A 17,242-nucleotide genomic window follows, 5' to 3' on the forward strand; every position below is an offset into this window, starting at 1 on the left:
TTTTATTGTTCTCCCAGTCCATCCCCCAGTCGGGTCACAACTGAGGAAGGTGTAAGGTTATGGCAGTCTAGGAGATATCTACCCATCACCCAGGGCTGGAGTAATGGCATACTTCAGTTTTGCCTGCTGTCCATTGACAAAACCTAGGCCTTTGACGTCCAGAGAGGCTGGGAAAACCATCTTTCTGGAAGCCACACACCTAGTCCTTTGCTGTAGATACTCCCCAGTTTTCAGGGCCATGGGTCACCTGACTCTACTACGCTCCTGCCTTGTCCCTGCTTTTTTTGGTCCGAGGCCCTGGAAAGACAAAGGAGGAATGAGCACAGAGAGGAATGAAGCTGGCCCAGACCTCTTAACCCTTCCCGGGACCCCCTGCACAGTCTGCAGTGTGAAGAGAAGGACCATCCATAGTGTACCAGAATTATGACCCTGGTTTTAGACAACTGACCAAGTTGGGTCTTCTTTAACCAAGACTCGGTGTGGATAGGCTTCATCCCTTCTAAATTTTCACTGAGGAACTGGAAAGGTTGGTCAGTTGCTTCCTTTCAACTCCAGGTGCCCTGCTGTTTGGACACCTGAAGACTACAACTCAGGCATGGTTTGTGGGGCTTAAAAACAAGTTAGCCTCACAATGCCAGTGAGCCCCAGGCACATGATGGGCTCATGCCCGGGAGGGCTCTATAGTTGAGAGTTCTATGAGAGCAGCCCTGTACAGGAACTACTGCTGCCTGCTCACCAGCAGGCTCTGCTTGAACAATATCATCCCAGTTTCCAGGTGAGGGAACTGAAGTGTAGAGAGAAGAGGTGATGGAGCCCAGGATGCGCCCAGAACCTGTCCTTTCTGGCCTCTCCCTGGCTTTCTTTCCTTCTAGGCCTAGAAGAGATGGGGAGGGAGTCCCAGGCCAGGAGCTTTGGGGACCACAGACAAGGCACCATGAGATCAGGACATCCAAACAGGGCCTGGAAAATCTGTCCTAAGTATCATGGTCCTTCTGCAAGGTTCAGCTCCTGGCTAGCCTCTCTGGGGAGCTCTGTGGGAGAGGGGCTTCTTGGCGCTGTGTGTCTTACTGCTTACAGATGTCTTACTTAATGGAGAGCTCAACTCTGTTTGCCCTAGGTTCACAGTAGTGTGGTGGTCAGGAGGGAAGGCCTTGGAGTTGTGGCCCTCCTAATAAATGGCTGGGCTGAGAAGTGGCAAGCTGAACGTTTCAACTGCATTTAAGTCCACCAAGCACTTCTTTTCATCTCTAACTAGAAATGATACTTGAACTGTGCTCTAGGGAGGAATATTTTTCATGCTATGAAAATTATAGGTGAATGAATGCAGGAGGAGAAAGAGATAGACTTACTAAGCACCTACTGTGTGTCAGCCTTCACACTCAACTCTTGGCATTCTCTGGCATTACTCCTCACACCACTCTGTCAGATCATTGAATATAATAATTCCCATTTGTCAGATGAGGAAAAAAAGTCAGAGAAGCGCTATGTTGTCCAAAGAGAAAAATCTAGTTGAGCTGCTGGTTCCATGGCTGGTTTTTTGTTGTTGTTGTTGTTGTTTTGTTTTGTTTTGTTTGTTTGCTGCTGTTGCTGTTGTTGTTGATGATGATTTTTTTTAGCCCATTTATATTTGTTGTACTGAGCAATGAATTTTGGCATTTTTGTTCATATATATTATGTACTCTGACTATATTCATTCCCCATTACTTTTCTTATCCTCTTCTCTACTAGTTCCTTTTATCTCATCTGAGGTGTGTTCGTGTGTGTGTGTGTGTGTGTGTCCCCATATTCCCTAGTTTCCATATAGGAAAAAAAATGCATTTTTTTCCCTTTAATATGATGATGTCCAGTTTTATCTGTTTTCCTACAAATGGCACAATTTGTTCTTTTTAGCTGTGTACATATTCTTTATTGCATGCATACACACACACACACACACACACACACACACACACACACACACACTCTATTTTCTTTTCCATAGGTGGAGACCTAAGCTGATTTTGTAACTTGGTTATTCTGAGTCATACAGCAGCAAACATGGATGAACAGGTATCTCTGTGGTATGCTGACATGGTTTCCTTTAGCTGTATACCCAGGAATGAATGGTACAGCTTAATCATGATAAGTCAGATTGTAGCTTTTTTTTTTCAAGACTTTTTAAAATTTCATTTTATGTATGTGAGTACACTTTATTTAGTTTTCTCAGCCACACCAGAAGAGGGCATCAGATCCCATTACAGATGGTGGTGAGCCACCATGTGGTTGCTGGGAATTGAATATGGGACCTCTAGAAGAGCAGTCAGTGCTCTTAACCGCTGAGCCATCTCTCCAGCCCCCCAGATTTTAGCTTTCTAATGAAGCTCTGAACTACCTTCTGTAGTGGCTGCGGTAGTCTACATTCCCACCAACATTTTGTAAGGCACCACCCTGCCTCTTCCACCTTGCCAGCATTTGTTGTTTTTATATGTCTCTTTGCTTGCATGTATGCAAGTGTACCCTGTGCCCTTGGAGGTCAGAAGAGGTCATCAGATCCCGGTAATTAGAATTGGCAGCAGCTGCATGGGTGCTAATATCCAAGCCCCTGCCCTCTGCAAGAGCAGCGAGTGCCTTAACCACTGAGCCATCTCTTCAGACCCTTGTTTTCCTGTTTTGTTTGTATTTATTTGTGTTTAATTTTATTCTATGTTCACTGATGTCTTGACTGCATGTATGTCTGCGTGAGGGTGTTGGATCCCCTGGGACAAGAGTTACAGGCAGTTGTGAGCCACCATGGCAGTGCTAGGAATTGAACCCAGGTTCTCTGGCAGAGCAGCCCGTGCTCTTAACCACTGAGGCATCTCTCCAGCCCCTTGTTTTGTTTTTAAAGTTAGCCATTCTGATACTTTTATGGGTTAGCCACCTGTCCTCCAGGCTCTGTGCCACACTGCCTCCTGACAGCTAACAGTTGCTGAGTGTGCAGAAAGCAGGGAGAATGGAATTCTGTTCCTGTAGCCCTAATGACACTCTTCTCTTCTTAACTCCTGGAGTCACTTGTTGCCTGTTTATGGCCCTGTAGCCAACTGCCTTGTGGCCAGAGGATGACATACTGTTCTCATTCAGAAGAGTAAAACTGTGGAATGTTCTCCACCTACATCTGTTCTCAGAGGCTTTCGATCGACTCCTGCTACCTTGGTTAATCATTGGCAGCCATGTAGGAAGGTGTCTCAGGAACTCTTGTGATATGCCCTTTTGTAGCACTCGATGTAGGGGACATGGTTTCATTCTGGCCCTTGCTGGTGAGAGTTGAGAGAGATGAAAGTCTACCATATCCCTGACTTTGGAGAACTGGACCTTCAAAGAAGCATTTCAAAGTTATTTCTGCAGAATGCTAAAAATATCTGGTATTCACCTCATAATTGGCTCCCTTCCACATACAAATGCTCCTTAACAAGGACCAGGACTGATACAGGCGTGATATAAATAAATTCCATTGTAGAATTTATAGTAGTTCAAATCAACTTTGTAGCTATTTAAAAAGGCAATGCTGTCATTTATAAGTAACTGGATAATTATAGGTAGTTTGAGAAAGTGTGTGTGGTTTGAGGGTTGGGGTTGCCAATAGCCAGGGTAGTTATTTGGGAATTGTGATTGGTCGGATTTGGGGAGGAGAAGCCCATGGCCAGGTTCCAGTCCATGAAAAACGCAAGCAGAGTATGAGAGGTTGGGCAGGCATGCTGGGTGTTGGCTTGTTTCGTTCCTGAAAGCAAGAGGCCCTCCAGCCTCTTACTGTGGGGACGCTTGTATTCACTCTGGCCTTTTCCTCCCGTGTGTCAGAACGAGCACTCCACAGCACACCAGGTCTACAGCGATGGCCAGATGCTCACACTGGGATACCCCTGTAGCATTTCCTTCTCGAGGCCTGGGGAGTCTCCGGTTTCCTGTGGATGAGAACAGGAGAGGGTTTTTTTGGGCAAGTCTCCATCTTTTTATTGTTCCAAGAGCTGGGTTAAACGTTTGAACCTTTACCTATCAAAAATCACTTTTGGAACAAAGCCTGTTTCCCCTCCAGCTTCTTAGACTAGCAGGAGGAAGGTTTCATATATCCCAGGAAGGCCATAAAGGGGGCTTTCCTGTTAGGACACCCACCTTGAACTCATTGGAAACAGAAGTCCAGGGCATTGCATATTTCATCAGTCTGACTCTGACTTTGGCTTGGTCGTGTTTTCCCAAATGTTCTTGAAAAGAGCTTTACATTCTTCTTTAGAGCACCGTATGTAACCCAGATAAAAATAGAACCACCTGACTTCAGGTTATGAGGTAATACGCCCACACACTTACGCGTGCATGAGTTTGGAGATTGCTACGTGGCCCAGGTGGGGTGTTAACTCACTAGCTTTGAACTTCGGAGGATCCTTCTGCCCTGACCTTCCTAGTGCTGAAGTTACCAATGTGTACTACCACTAATTTGAGCTCAAATCTGTTCTATTTTTTTTAAAGATTTATTTATTATAATATGTATAAGTATATTTTATATATATTATTATATGTAAGTACACTGTAGCTGTCTTTAGACACACCAGAAGAGGGTGTCGGGTCCCAATACAGATGGTTGTGAGCCACCATGTGGTTGCTGGAACCTGAACTCAAGACCCTTTGGAAGAGCAGTCAGTGCTCTTAACCGATGAGCCATCTCTCTACTCCGCCCCCCCCCCCCCCCGCAACCCCTCCCCCTCCGTCCTTTTTTCTTGTAGTGGAACCCAGGCAGGCAAATCTCCTTTTGAAAAGCATTTATTTTACACATGGCTGGGGGGAGTTTGAGTTTTACAGACTTGGACCTGAGGTAATGAGGCTTCTTAGGCCTCACAGTGCAAGAGATTGATGTCTCCAGTGTGCCGGGCTGCTATCAGCACCTTACTAGACACACTCATTATATGCAGTGTTCTATGTGTTTAATGTTCAGGTGCCTCATGGTTGGTGGGACAACTGCAAGGTGAAGAAGACTCACTACCCCCCCCCCCACACACACACACAGTCATTTGTTTCTAACACTGATGCTTTCATGGATTAGCCACCAGTATGAACTCCAGGCTCCAAGCCACTGCCTCCTGAGAGTGGAAGGCAGAGGAGCTGGTAGATGGTCCTGCTGTTGAAGGAAAGGATCCTAGAACACATGCAGGTTGTACATGTAGTACCACCAGCCTTGGGGTGTGCCAGAGTGTCTTCCATAGGAAGATAGGGTAAAGGTTCTTGTAGGCCTGGCTGCCATCTAGGAACAGGCCAACTTTGAACTTAGGTGGGGAGTATGTGGTTGGGTGAATGTGACAAGGATCAGTCCAACTGAATGGCATGTGTTCCAGGTTCTGTGTGCTTACAGAGTTTGATTGAACAGGAGGTACCAGCAGTTAGTTTGGAAGAACAGAAACACTCAACTAGAAACACAGCATTGAGGTGTAAATAGCAGTTCACCTTCATGGCTCTCAGAGATACCAAGAGATAGAGAAGCTTCGTGTCTGTGGGGAGGTGCAAAAATTTGTCAAGAGATGTAATAGGAAGAGGTGACACACTGTAAAAACTGTACCAGAGGCCTGAAGAGGATCCCGGGGACAGCTACAATATTTTCATCTTGGGGCCTGAGTAGAAAAGGGATGGATCTTGATGGTGTTTGTGGAAGGAGGGGGAGTAAAGAGCAGTTCTAAAGGTAGTATTTAAGTGCTGATGAGTACAGGTGGAAGGAAAGACAAAGAGCTATGCATGGTGGAACTTGTCCATAATCCGGCTCTTGGAAGGCAGAGGCAGGAGGATCACAAATTTGAGGCCAGCTTATACTAGAATACAAGAGTCTGTCTCAGAAAACAAATAAAAATAAGGGTAGAGCTGGCCAGCATATTGGCAAGCTCTCTGTATCAGGGGTAGGATGAGAAAGGCATCTCTGCTTACGCTTGCCAACAGAGGACTTTGCCTGATTGCAGCAGCTTAACCATCTTCTGGATGGACATGATTGGTAGCTCAACATTGTTAAGATTAAAGGGGAAGCCTGCCTCTTAAACCTATGGGTAGGAATGTAAACAGAAACAAGTTTTATAGGGAAAAGATGACTAGGACATAATTACTAGTGAAAGGAAACATTTAAAAGCTTGTGCAGAAAAGTATAAAAGCAGGACAGGAAACAAGAGTCGGTAGTAGACTGTATACCGTTGTCATCTCTGGGACATGGGTGCCTTTGACTGCCTGCGTTTCTGAAATGATTTTTAACAAAAGTTAAACAATACATCAATTTAACATTTATTTTTATTTTTAAGTTATGTATCTGTGTGTATACATGTGATGGCAAACACTCTTGTGGCTAAGGCATCAGGTCTCCCTAAAGCTGGAGGTATAAATTGTTATGAGCCACATATCTGTGTTAGGAACTCAAGTTAGGTCCTTACACAAGCAGTATGTGCTTTTTTAACTGCCGAGCCATCCCTCCAGCCTAGAAACTTCAACTGTAATTGAAAGAAAACCCATCAGAAACCTTACAACAGTAAGGTAGCCCAACTCACCAGAAACAGCGCCATGGTAATTATATTTACTGGAGGCTTGGAGAAGAATATAGATGTCATTTAACTTAAGTTGTAGCCGGGCGGTGGTGGCTCACACCTTTAATCCCAGCACTTGGGAGGCAGAGGCCTGGTCTACAGAGTGAGTTCCAGGACAGCCAAGGCTACACTGAGAAACCCTGTCTCGAAAAAACCAAAAAAAAAAAAAAAAAAAAAAAAAAAAAAAAAAAAAAGAAGTTGTAAGTTACTTGTGAATTAACTCATTTCAAGGTGAAAGAATCTTCAGATCATTTATATTATTATGTTTATTTATGTACTCACTTATTTACCTATTGTGTGTGTGTGTATCCGTCCATGTGCTTAGAGAATAGAGGGCAACCTCCTTGAATCCTGTGGGTTCCAGGGATTGAACTCTCAGGCTTGGCAGAAAGCACCTTTACCTATTAAACCCACCTGCAGAATAATCTCTCAGAACATTTCTTACTGTCGACATGTATACAGCCCTCTCTTGGAATATCTCCTACATTTGAAGAAGGAATTGTAGAAAAGTCTTGAGTTCCCTGTACAGGATCAACTCTTTGTTTCAGCCAATTTTCAGTTGGAAGGGCAACTAGGTCACCCCTCCCTGGGCAGAGAGCATTGGGGCATTCCATTTTGTTGTGTCTCTTCATCCGTGTCTCTAGTAGTCCTAAGAAGCATGTAATCTGCCTCAAAGCTTCTGATCATTTGTCATCTTCACATACATTTGTTAATCTGGGCTGAGCCATGAGCTCACCTGTGGCATTGGTACGTTTGTTGCTGATCTGTGTCATTTACCATGTTTCATCCAGAAATGTAGAGACAATAACATAGTGCATCCTAATGATCTCGGGCACTCATTAATAAACACCTTGGATTGTTGCTGTCATTCCGTTTTCGGAGATCCTGAAGCAGACCCTTTAACACTGAAGTGTCTCAGTACAGCTCCCTGGAGATGAAAGTTTCATTTCCTTTTTACAAAGAGTCTGGCTCCCACTTGGTCAAAAGAATGACCTAGCCAATGTCTTGTCTTCCCAGACAGTAAAGCCATCGTGGATGGGAACCTGAAGCTCATCTTGGGCCTGGTATGGACTTTGATCCTTCACTACTCCATCTCCATGCCCGTATGGGAAGATGAAGGGGATGATGATGCCAAGAAGCAAACACCAAAGCAGAGGCTGCTGGGATGGATTCAGAACAAGATCCCGTACTTGCCCATCACCAACTTTAACCAGAACTGGCAAGATGGCAAAGCCTTAGGAGCCCTGGTAGACAGCTGTGCTCCAGGTAAGTGCCTATAGTTACCTAAACCATCTCTGCCGAGTGGCAGTACGTAGATCCCAAATCGGGCTTACCGTGAGAAGGGTCGCTTGTGTTAACTAGTGTGGGCCTCTTGGTTTTAGTCCATTGTAAGACAGAGGATGAGCCACAAATGGTTCTGTGTGGCCTTCCAGAGGCAGATGTTCTATGTCTATCCATATGTGTTTGCCACTGAATCCAGTGTTATTCATATCACCAGAAACACTCCAGTGCCTGAACTTTGAGCAGACTCTGGGGTTATAGTTCACCAGACTCCAGCCCTGTGTCTTCCCACATTGGTGCCTCACTTCCCGTCGGCTTAAAGAAAACATGTGGCTTTCTTCAGTGGCTTGGCATGGGAGTCTAAAGCCTTCTGCTAATGGAAAGTGACCGTTTTTATTAACTACTAGCTTGGCTACATACAGCTTTCTCTGCCCCTTTCTCTCTGTATTGCCGTTGAAAGTGCTTGGTGAGGATCCAGTTAGAGCCTTTTCCACCCTGGCGCTTCTCTGAGTGGTTGGTTGAGTGGACACCAAGATGTAATTATCCTCACTAGAGGCCTTAGATTGATGGGTAGAGTTTGCTGGCCCACACTCAGTAGAAAAACTAGAACCAATGTTTATATGCCACCCCCCAAATTATTTTATATAAAAAATCCTTACTTTAATAATTATATTTTCCATTTACTGAATGTTTTACATGAACTAAGCACATTCTGAGTATGGTGGTATATCTCAGAGCAAACTCACTAATGTCAGGTAGAAAGGGGCTGTGTCAAAGCCTCATTACATCTTGAAAGCCTTTAAACCAGAATATTCTAGAAAAAAGTATAGTGTTAGGGCCACCAAGCTGGCTAAGGGCCCTTGTCTTCAAGTCTCAGTGAGCTGAATTTAATCCCTGGTATCCACATGATGGAAGAAGAAAACGGAGTCCTGGCCACCACAGTATGTGCCTATGTCCACTCAGTCACGCATACACACGAATAAATAAATGTAACTTTTTTTTCCTGTTTTTCAAGACAGGCTTTCTCTGTGTAGCCCTGGTTGTCCTGGAACTCACTCTGTAGTCAAGGCTGACCTCAAACTTACAGAGATCCACCAGCTTCTGCCTCCTGAGTGTTGGTATTCCACCACTGCCTGAGTAAATGTAACTTTTTAATAAAAAGTGTAGTATTAGCTAGTTTTGTAGTATCCTCTTCCTTCTACCAAAAGACACAATTTATTTTCCCTCCTTAGGTTTAAATCAGAGTTTTACTTCAGTTCTACACTACTTACACTCATTAGGGTCTTTTAAATGATTCTAGGGTTGTACCTTTGTGCCAGTGGAGTTTTAAGTCACATAGGATGCTAGCTTAATCTTTGTTAGATACATCTAGGCAGGGTGCTAAAAGTACCTTTCCTGTTTAAAGGCACCAAGCCCAAATGGTTTTATAGACCTTCTTTGTTTTAGCAGCTCCTGAAGGAATGGCTAACCCTTGTTTTAATACCAGATCACAGTGTCCTAAAGCACAGTACATCTTTGCTAGTATAGAATAGTTCCCATTGCTGGCATACTCTTAGCCGTCAGACTTTTTGCCCCTCAGATGTATAATTAGTTAAGCTGTTGGTGGAAATTGCTGAGTTACAAGACTAAATGGTTTGGTTATCAGTACATGGCTCCTTTTAATCTCTTTGACAGCTCACACTAAAAGCACCATTTGTGTATTATGAACAGGTCTGTGCCCAGACTGGGAATCCTGGGACCCACGGAAGCCGGTGGATAATGCCAGAGAAGCCATGCAGCAAGCTGACGACTGGCTGGGCGTCCCACAGGTATATACATGCACAGCGTGTCCCAGGAGACTGCTCCCACCCACTGACTTGTTGCTGGCAGTCTGGATGCTTTTCTAGGTCAGACTGTGGTCTGACCTTCATGGTGTTCAGCCTTTAAAGAGCCTTGCCTCTGGCACTCTCCCACCATCTTAGTAATGATAGGTTCATGTGGATTTAGTAGCTTATAGATCATTCAGAAATCTTCACGTCACAAGCTGGCAATTCTTACCCCTCCCATCCCTGCCTTACTACTTTTCTCCTCTCTTCCTCTCACCTCCAACCTTCTATCTTACTATACAGTCTAGGCTGGCCTCCAACTCCTCATTTCCCATCTCAGCCTCTGGAGTGCTGGATTTCAGGGATGTATCACTACAAATTTTGTATTCTTTTGGTTCCAGCTATTTTGAAGGTTATCATTAAACCCCAGTCAGCAAGCATGTTCCTTAGCAAAGGGGCTACCAGTGTTTGAGTTTTTAAAAACCTATACAAAAGAAAAGTAATTTTAACTCTGTATTTGGAACTTTTTAAAAAATGTATAAATCAAGTTAACCTCCATTAGTGGAAATTGCAGCAGAATTTGTATTTCCCATCATCGATCACATGAATCACAGGGGTGCCTGAACTTTTGATAAATCAGAGATAACATCTAAGTAGTTACGTGCGGTACTTAAAGCTAATGTTTTTGTTTTTGTAACATCCCCTTGAAAATACCATGGCTCTCAGGATCAAAACCATGATCAAAGGGAGGTTGTAGAAAACCAGCCCCATGGATCAGAGAATCCCTCACTGTAGACCGTTCTGAAGTCTTGAGTTGGTGCTCTCAAGAGTTGAGTTCAGTATATTCCATAGTAGGATTACTGGGGAGGTAGGGAAGCCATCCTGTTTCTTTGGTTTGGTTTTGGAGATTCTGCTCCATGACCATGTCCAGATCTGTCACCCTCAGGAAGTGCTATATTATATCTCTCACTGGCCTTTCAATCTGACACACCTCTTTGTGATACGCTGTAATGTTGGACACTGTAAAATTACTATAGGAGTTTCTGGCGAGTGATACCAGATCAATGCGTAGTTTGCTTTTCATGGGCATTTTGTATATCACTGTTCAAAATCTCAGAAGCTATTTTGCTGTTAGCCACTAAGCCCCACAGTGTTTCCTGTGTGGTCTCTCATCTCTTCATTGCATTTGGTTGATATGGCTGATTAGGTGGAGCCCTCCGATGCTGTGAGGAGGTGTGTCTTCCCACTGTGAATCCTCATGGGGGGCAGGGAAGACTTTGCATGCTAGGGTTAAGTCAGGTAGAGAATCAAGGATGTTGATAAAACTTTAGGATGGTTCCTTGTCCATCCTAGAGCTAATGTTGTTCCTAAGCTGAGTGTCAGGAGAACACATGAACACACTCCACTCCAGCTTTTTTAGTGTGCGTGTGTTCCTGGAGTTACAGGCTGTTGTGAGCTGCTGGGAACCGAAATCAGGTCCTTTGCAAGAGTGGTATCCACTCTTCACAACTGAGCCATCTTTCTAGTTCCTCTCCCCATTTTTAAAGGTTCCTAAGACCACATGTCTAGTCTGTTGTCTCCTATTGTCTTCCTTGTTTGTTTTTTAAGCCAGGACCTCATTGTGAATCTCAGGCTAACACCAAACTTGTTATCTTCCTGCTCAGCCTTCCTGAATGCTGTAGCTATAGGCATATAGTACCATTCTCACTAGTTTTCTTTATTTCTTCTTCTTAGTACAGAGATATACACACAATAGATGAGCAAAAGAGACCAGCTTATGTGCTTTAAAAACACTCCCAATGCCTTACACACATGCTTCCTGGCTCTTCTGTATCTTATCCCCTTTCTAGAATATGTGACCAGGAGAGTGAATAGGAAGGCTGGGGCATGGCTTGAATCTTAGGAAGTGACATGCAAAATTTTGGGTAGTCTTCCACCTTGCAAAGGAACCAGCAACACACATATATACAAACACTGATCTTCCTATGGTTTTAATGTGATGTCATTTGTTTCCATTTATTTGTAGCATTTGGCTTCAGGGAGATTTTGGTGGCTGCATAACGGCACGTCAGAGTACTCACCCACCATGTTGTCATTCTAGGTTATCACTCCTGAGGAGATTATTCACCCGGATGTGGACGAGCACTCCGTGATGACCTACCTGTCTCAGTTTCCCAAAGCTAAGCTCAAGCCAGGTGCTCCTCTTAAACCCAAACTCAACCCAAAGAAAGCCAGAGCCTATGGCAGAGGTGAGTGCTGGTCTTATTGTGTCAGAGGTATGTTCTCTGGCAGGAATGTCCTCTGGGAGGAGTGCTCTCAGGATCAGGAGGCTCAGGAGGTGGTGCAGTCAGTTTAGATCCCAGCACCACCTAAAAGCCAGATGGCAGTGTATTGTCTTAGACTGTCTCAAGATACAATGACGTGAGGTTTAATCTGTAAAGATACTCTAGGTTTCCTTTGTCTCGTGTGTGTGTGTGTGTGTGTGTGTTTGTCATTCTAAAGTGCTGATTATTTATGACCACCGTATTCTGTCTTGAGAATGAATCAAAGGCTTTCCTGTAGTAAAGTATACAGAATTTGCTTCCTGTAGCCCTGGGAAAGCTGATGCTCTCACTTAAGAACCATAGCCTGGTCTACAGTGGCTGGGATGGGTCTTGCCCTTGGTCACTCACTGGTCAGTGGTGGGGGGTGGGGTAAGAATCTCTGCCTTCTGGATTCATTTCTCCTGTCTGGCAGAATCTGCTTCAGGTTTCCAGATGGGCTGGGAGCTATTGTTAATCTCCAGCGACACTTCCTTGCTGAGACATCCTGTTTATGACTCTCACTGTAAGATGCCCAGCACCTTTTGGCTGGTCAGAGCCACTTCAGGCGTCTGGTCAGTGGTGGTCAGCAGCTGATTTGAAGCATACTAGTTTTTTAAAGAGGGTAGTTAACAGCTGGCTGTGGTCGTATGTGTTCCCTTGTAAATCTCAGTGCTTTGGGAGGCTGAAGCTGGGGACTTTCGAGTTTAAGGCTGACCGGAACAACAGTATGACCCTCTCTCAAAACAAATGAACAAATAAAAAATAACAAAACAACAAATACATGGCCAGGAGCTTAATTTCTGGTAAGATCAGTGCAGCAATCTTATAAAGAAGACAGGAAGTACATTACATATCTTAATTTTTGTAACTAAAGTTGAAGGACATTTTGGTGCATACCCATTTGTCAGTTAGTAAGGACTAGATGGAGGCCCTTTTCCCATTGCTGATTGGCATCTCCAACAAATTGCTTTCTCTGAACCATAACCCGAGGTATTCAGTACTATGATGAATATCAAAGATTAAAGATGATGTTTCCTTAATGCAAAAAAAAAAAAAAAAAAACAAAAAACTCTCATATCACCATACTTGACATTGGCCAAAGCATAAAATGCTTGTTTGCAGTAGGAACCTTATCACTGGCTGTCCAGTTTCCTCATTGTTAGTGTGAGTTGGTTTCCTTCCATGGTGCAGTCTTCCAGAAAATGAATGCTCACTGCAGTTCAGGAATGTGGCCGGTCTTTGCTGTTTCCTTCTTTTTAAGTGTTGTGAATGCTGGGGAAAAACAAGCCATTTTTGTTTCATTTATGTGCAGGTAGCTCTGTCTCTATGTTTTTTCTTCATTATGATAAATGTTCAGGGTCTAATGTACTCGGCATTAAGCACACTCACCAGTCAGACGACTGTCCTCATCAGTGCATGTTCAGCTTTCCACAGTAAAACATGGTGCTCATTAAACCAGCTCTCTGTTCTCTTTTTTCTCAACCGCTTTCTCCTGGTACCCTCCAGTCTAGGTATGTCTTTGTGTGGATATTTCACAGAAACGGAAGATGCAATATGTAACTTTCCTGTCCAGCCTACCTTACTTAGCATATGTTCTCAGGATTTTATTATTATTATTTTTTACATTATAATATATATCACAATTTCCAACCCTTCCTCCTCCTCCTCCTCCTCCTCCTCCTCCTCCTCCTCCTCCTTTGGAAACAGGGTTTCTTTGTGTGCCCTGGCTGTTCTGGAACTCACTCTGTAGACTAGACTGACTTAAACTCCAGAGCCTGCCTCTACCTCTGAAGTGTTGGGATTAAAGGCTTATACCACCACTGCTTGGCTCTTCCTTCCCTTTTTATAGATGATGATAGTCTATTGTGTATATTGTGTATTTGGTTTATTCATTTGGTTTGTTCAGGCAGATATATGCAGTTTTCCACCTTTTAGCCGTTATGAACAATACTGCCCAAGAACATGGATATACTGGGATCTTTTGGATATAAACCTAGACATGAAGTATGACTCTATGCTTAACTTTTCTCCTTTTAAAATAGGAAGGCAACATAGTCACCTTGGGTGATAGGGCCACAACACAAGGGCACATAAGTCAAGCTGTGAGACACATATTTCTTCCTTGGTGAGATGACACTCAGGCCAATTTTGGTATGTTTCTGCTACTCAAACTAGGAATATAGAATAAAATTAATAATAATAATAATAATAATAGTAGTAGTAGTAGTAGTAGTAGTAGTAGTAGTAGTAGTAGTAGTAGTTCCTAAAAGAACTCATAACTTTGGTTTATCCTTTGGATGTAGATTAGATTCCTGTTGAGGCCAATTAGCGCTTGCAGATCCATCTGTTGAGCTTTGAGTTGCCTGTTGTGTGAGTCGGGTAAGAGGATTTGGGGTCTTTGTATAAGGCTCCCTTGTGGGATTAGCATCATTGAACACATTTGTCCACTAGCTAAACAGAACCTTTCTCCAAACCCTATTCTGTATGAAGCACTTAACGACAGAGACCTACAGAACCTGAAGTCTCAGTAATTAGAGAGACTAGTTCCACACGGTGAGTACAGGAGTTTTATAGAGTGTGGGGATGTGGCTCAGATTCCTAACCACCCTGGTTAGCTAAAGAACATTACACTAACTTGTTGACAAGCCGTTGACAAGGTGCAGGTAAGTTGTTTTTCAGGCTGCTAGAGTCAGATAGAGTAGGTGCTTGTAAATGTTGTAGATATGTATTTAAATCCTGTTAGTAACCTGATCATTATATAAGCAAAAGAAAAGCATAGAAATTAAGGTATAGAAGTTCATTTTCTAAGCACTAGACCCTTTCTTTTCTTCAAGTCTGAGACATTCATTTTTTTTTGGGGGGGGGGGTTCGAGACAGGGTTTCTCTGTGTAGCCTTGACTATCCTGGAACTCACTCTTTAGATCAGGCTGGTCTCGAACTTAGAAATCCGCCTGCCTCTGCCTCCCAAGTGCTGGGATTAAAGGTGTGTGCCACCACCGCCAGGCTGAGACATTCATTTTTAAATGGGTTGTGTGTGTGTGGCAGCAGGGGCAGGGTCATACTGAGATATCCTTATAAAAGCTAAGACAAATGTTCTATCCTTGAACCATATCCCAGCCGCCCCAAGGCAGAACACTCTTTCAAGACAGTATGTGCTCTATGTTCAGCCAAACATCATAGGAAAAAACTATGCCCTCCTCATATATCAATCAGCAAAAGTAAGTGTAGAGCCAAGATTTGACTAGTCTAGTTTTAAGGTGGTGATGATGTCAGCAGAGGCCGGATAAGGAGTAATGAGGTGCTCCTCTTCTGGCTGCTGGGGGTAGGGGGAGCTAATAATACTCCCACCATAACCATTAGAAATGGGGAGCCCCTCTAATTCAAGCCTCAAGTACCCGTGCAAATGGAATAGGGATTCCAGACTTTCTCCCCTGCTGGCAGAAAGTTGACCTAAGAACCAGAGTCCCATAACATAAAACTCAAACTGTTAAGTTTCAACTTTAAAAATCACTGCCACACCAGGAGCCAATATCTCAAATTAAATGAAAATGATGGTTGATGCCAAGAGTGGATTGATAGAAATCTAAGAATTACCTGTCAGCCATTTTAAAGTGTCTATGATAGTTAATATTTTCAACTAGACGGGGTCTGGGGTCACCTAGCAGACCATCTTTTTGCCCAGTCTGTATAAGATTTTCTAGATTTGGTTAACTGAGGTGTAAAACCCTATCCCAGTCTATTCCATGGCCTGGGATCTCGGATGAAGTGAATAAAAAGGAAGTGTGCTTAGTGGCAGTATCCACTCTTGCTTTCTAACCGTGGATGTAATGTGAGCCGCTGACCAGCCAGCTCCTGCCACTGACAGTGGATTCTTGAACTATAAGCCAGTTAATGGTTCCTTGTTGTCAGGTATTTGGCCACAATGATGGCAAAAATAACTAGTACCGTGGCCATATTTTAAAAGGCTCAACAACAATTATGAAACTCTTGAAATAGACGAAAAACAAACAAACAAAAAACCGAAGTCTCAACAGAGAAATAGAATTCCCAGATAGAAGCCATAGCATCCAGAAGACTTAGAGCCATGTGAAGATCTTAGAACTGGGAAAAAAAGAAAAGAAAGGCACAAAAACTTAAATGACTCCTACGATGCATCCAGTAGCAGAATGGGAAGATGTAAGAATCAGTTAAATGGACATGAAACAGGAGAACTGACCTAGGAGTCTACATGAAGGACAGGGAAAGAAAAAAATGGACAGAGCCCCTGGGACCTGTGGGAACTAAAACAAAAGCAGGAATGACCACATTAGAGGAGACATGGGAGAGGTGAAAAGATGGCGGGGCTAAAAAGACTATTTAAAGCACAATTTGGCTATGGAGACTGTAAGCTAGCAGGATAAAACACCCATCCAAGAGAGCATGCGTAATAGCACTCTGGGGAAGAGACAAATCTGGATACATTTCTGAAAACTAAAGACAATGAGAGGTGAGTTGTTTAAGTCCAGGACAGCCTGGATCCCTTTGCCGTCACCCCCAAACACGGGGATTACAGGCATCTGCCTGTGCACCTGACTGACTAGGACCCTGGACAGACAGTTAACCATGATGTGAGACAGCTGAAAGCTTGCCCAAAGGAAGTACCAGAATGTCAGCTTTCTCATCAAAACCATGGAGGTCAGAAGGAAGGGGCACCACATTTCACAAGTGTTAAAGAAAGGTGTCAACTAGAATCCTTTTTCCCCAGGGGAAGTCCCTATACTTTCAGACAAAAGGAAAGCAAAAGAATTTGTCACTAGAAGTCTCTGCAGAAAGGATAGTCTTTTAAAGGAAACATGAAGGAAGAAATCTTTGAATAACAGGAAGAAAAATGTGTAGCAAAGTGATGTCTTAGCTACGGTGGACTATCACTATTCAGCCAGATAACCTGGATGAGCATGTAAACATTTCAGGAAAAAATTTTTTCCCCACCCCCAGTCCCTAAACCCCTGGCTCCAGCCCTGCTTGCTCATTCAGGAAATTTAATTTGTAAAATTGTAAGGACTCCTGCAAACCTCCAGGGGTGAGTGACTTCACTGGGGAGTTCTCTCAAACACTTAGAGAGGAATTAAAACAGATTTTGATTGTCTTAAATAAGGAATGAGAGCTCTTGCTGTTCTGTTTTGCTTCCTGTTGCTTGTGGTGAAACACCCTGAAGCAGCTTGTGGGAAGGAGGGAGGGTTACAGTCCATTTTGAGGGAAACCTGAGCTCAAGGTAGGGCACCCCACTCCGTCCACCCCACCCCACCCCATCCCCGAC

The 17,242-nt window shown here is 43.7% G+C and overlaps 1 protein-coding gene and 1 long non-coding RNA gene across 6 annotated transcripts in view; one reads left to right on the forward strand and one right to left on the reverse strand.

Annotated features, from left to right (window-relative positions):
• Flnb (filamin B) overlaps window positions 1–17,242 on the forward strand; it is a 135,695-nt gene that overhangs the window by 41,855 nt on the left and 76,598 nt on the right. For all 3 annotated transcript variants that reach the window (XM_031344178.1, XM_031344184.1, XM_031344190.1), the window contains exons 2-4: window positions 7,575–7,823; window positions 9,549–9,646; window positions 11,745–11,892. In XM_031344178.1, the coding sequence (XP_031200038.1) occupies window positions 7,575–7,823; window positions 9,549–9,646; window positions 11,745–11,892 (495 nt within the window). The remainder of the gene's footprint in view (window positions 1–7,574; window positions 7,824–9,548; window positions 9,647–11,744; window positions 11,893–17,242) is intronic.
• LOC116072696 overlaps window positions 3,482–17,242 on the reverse strand; it is a 14,454-nt gene continuing 693 nt past the window's right edge. Inside the window, exons 2-4 of one of the 3 annotated variants that reach the window (XR_004111543.1) lie at window positions 13,076–13,218; window positions 12,844–12,981; window positions 3,482–3,917 (exon numbers count right to left, since the gene is read on the reverse strand). This is a non-coding gene — a long non-coding RNA (uncharacterized LOC116072696). Of the gene's footprint in view, window positions 3,918–12,843; window positions 12,982–13,032; window positions 13,219–17,242 lie in introns of all 3 variants that reach the window. The other 2 variants (XR_004111542.1, XR_004111544.1) reach the window with 2 other exon arrangements.

This window comes from Mastomys coucha, unplaced genomic scaffold, assembly GCF_008632895.1.
Source record: "Mastomys coucha isolate ucsf_1 unplaced genomic scaffold, UCSF_Mcou_1 pScaffold10, whole genome shotgun sequence".
NCBI classification, from domain to species: domain Eukaryota; kingdom Metazoa; phylum Chordata; class Mammalia; order Rodentia; family Muridae; genus Mastomys; species Mastomys coucha.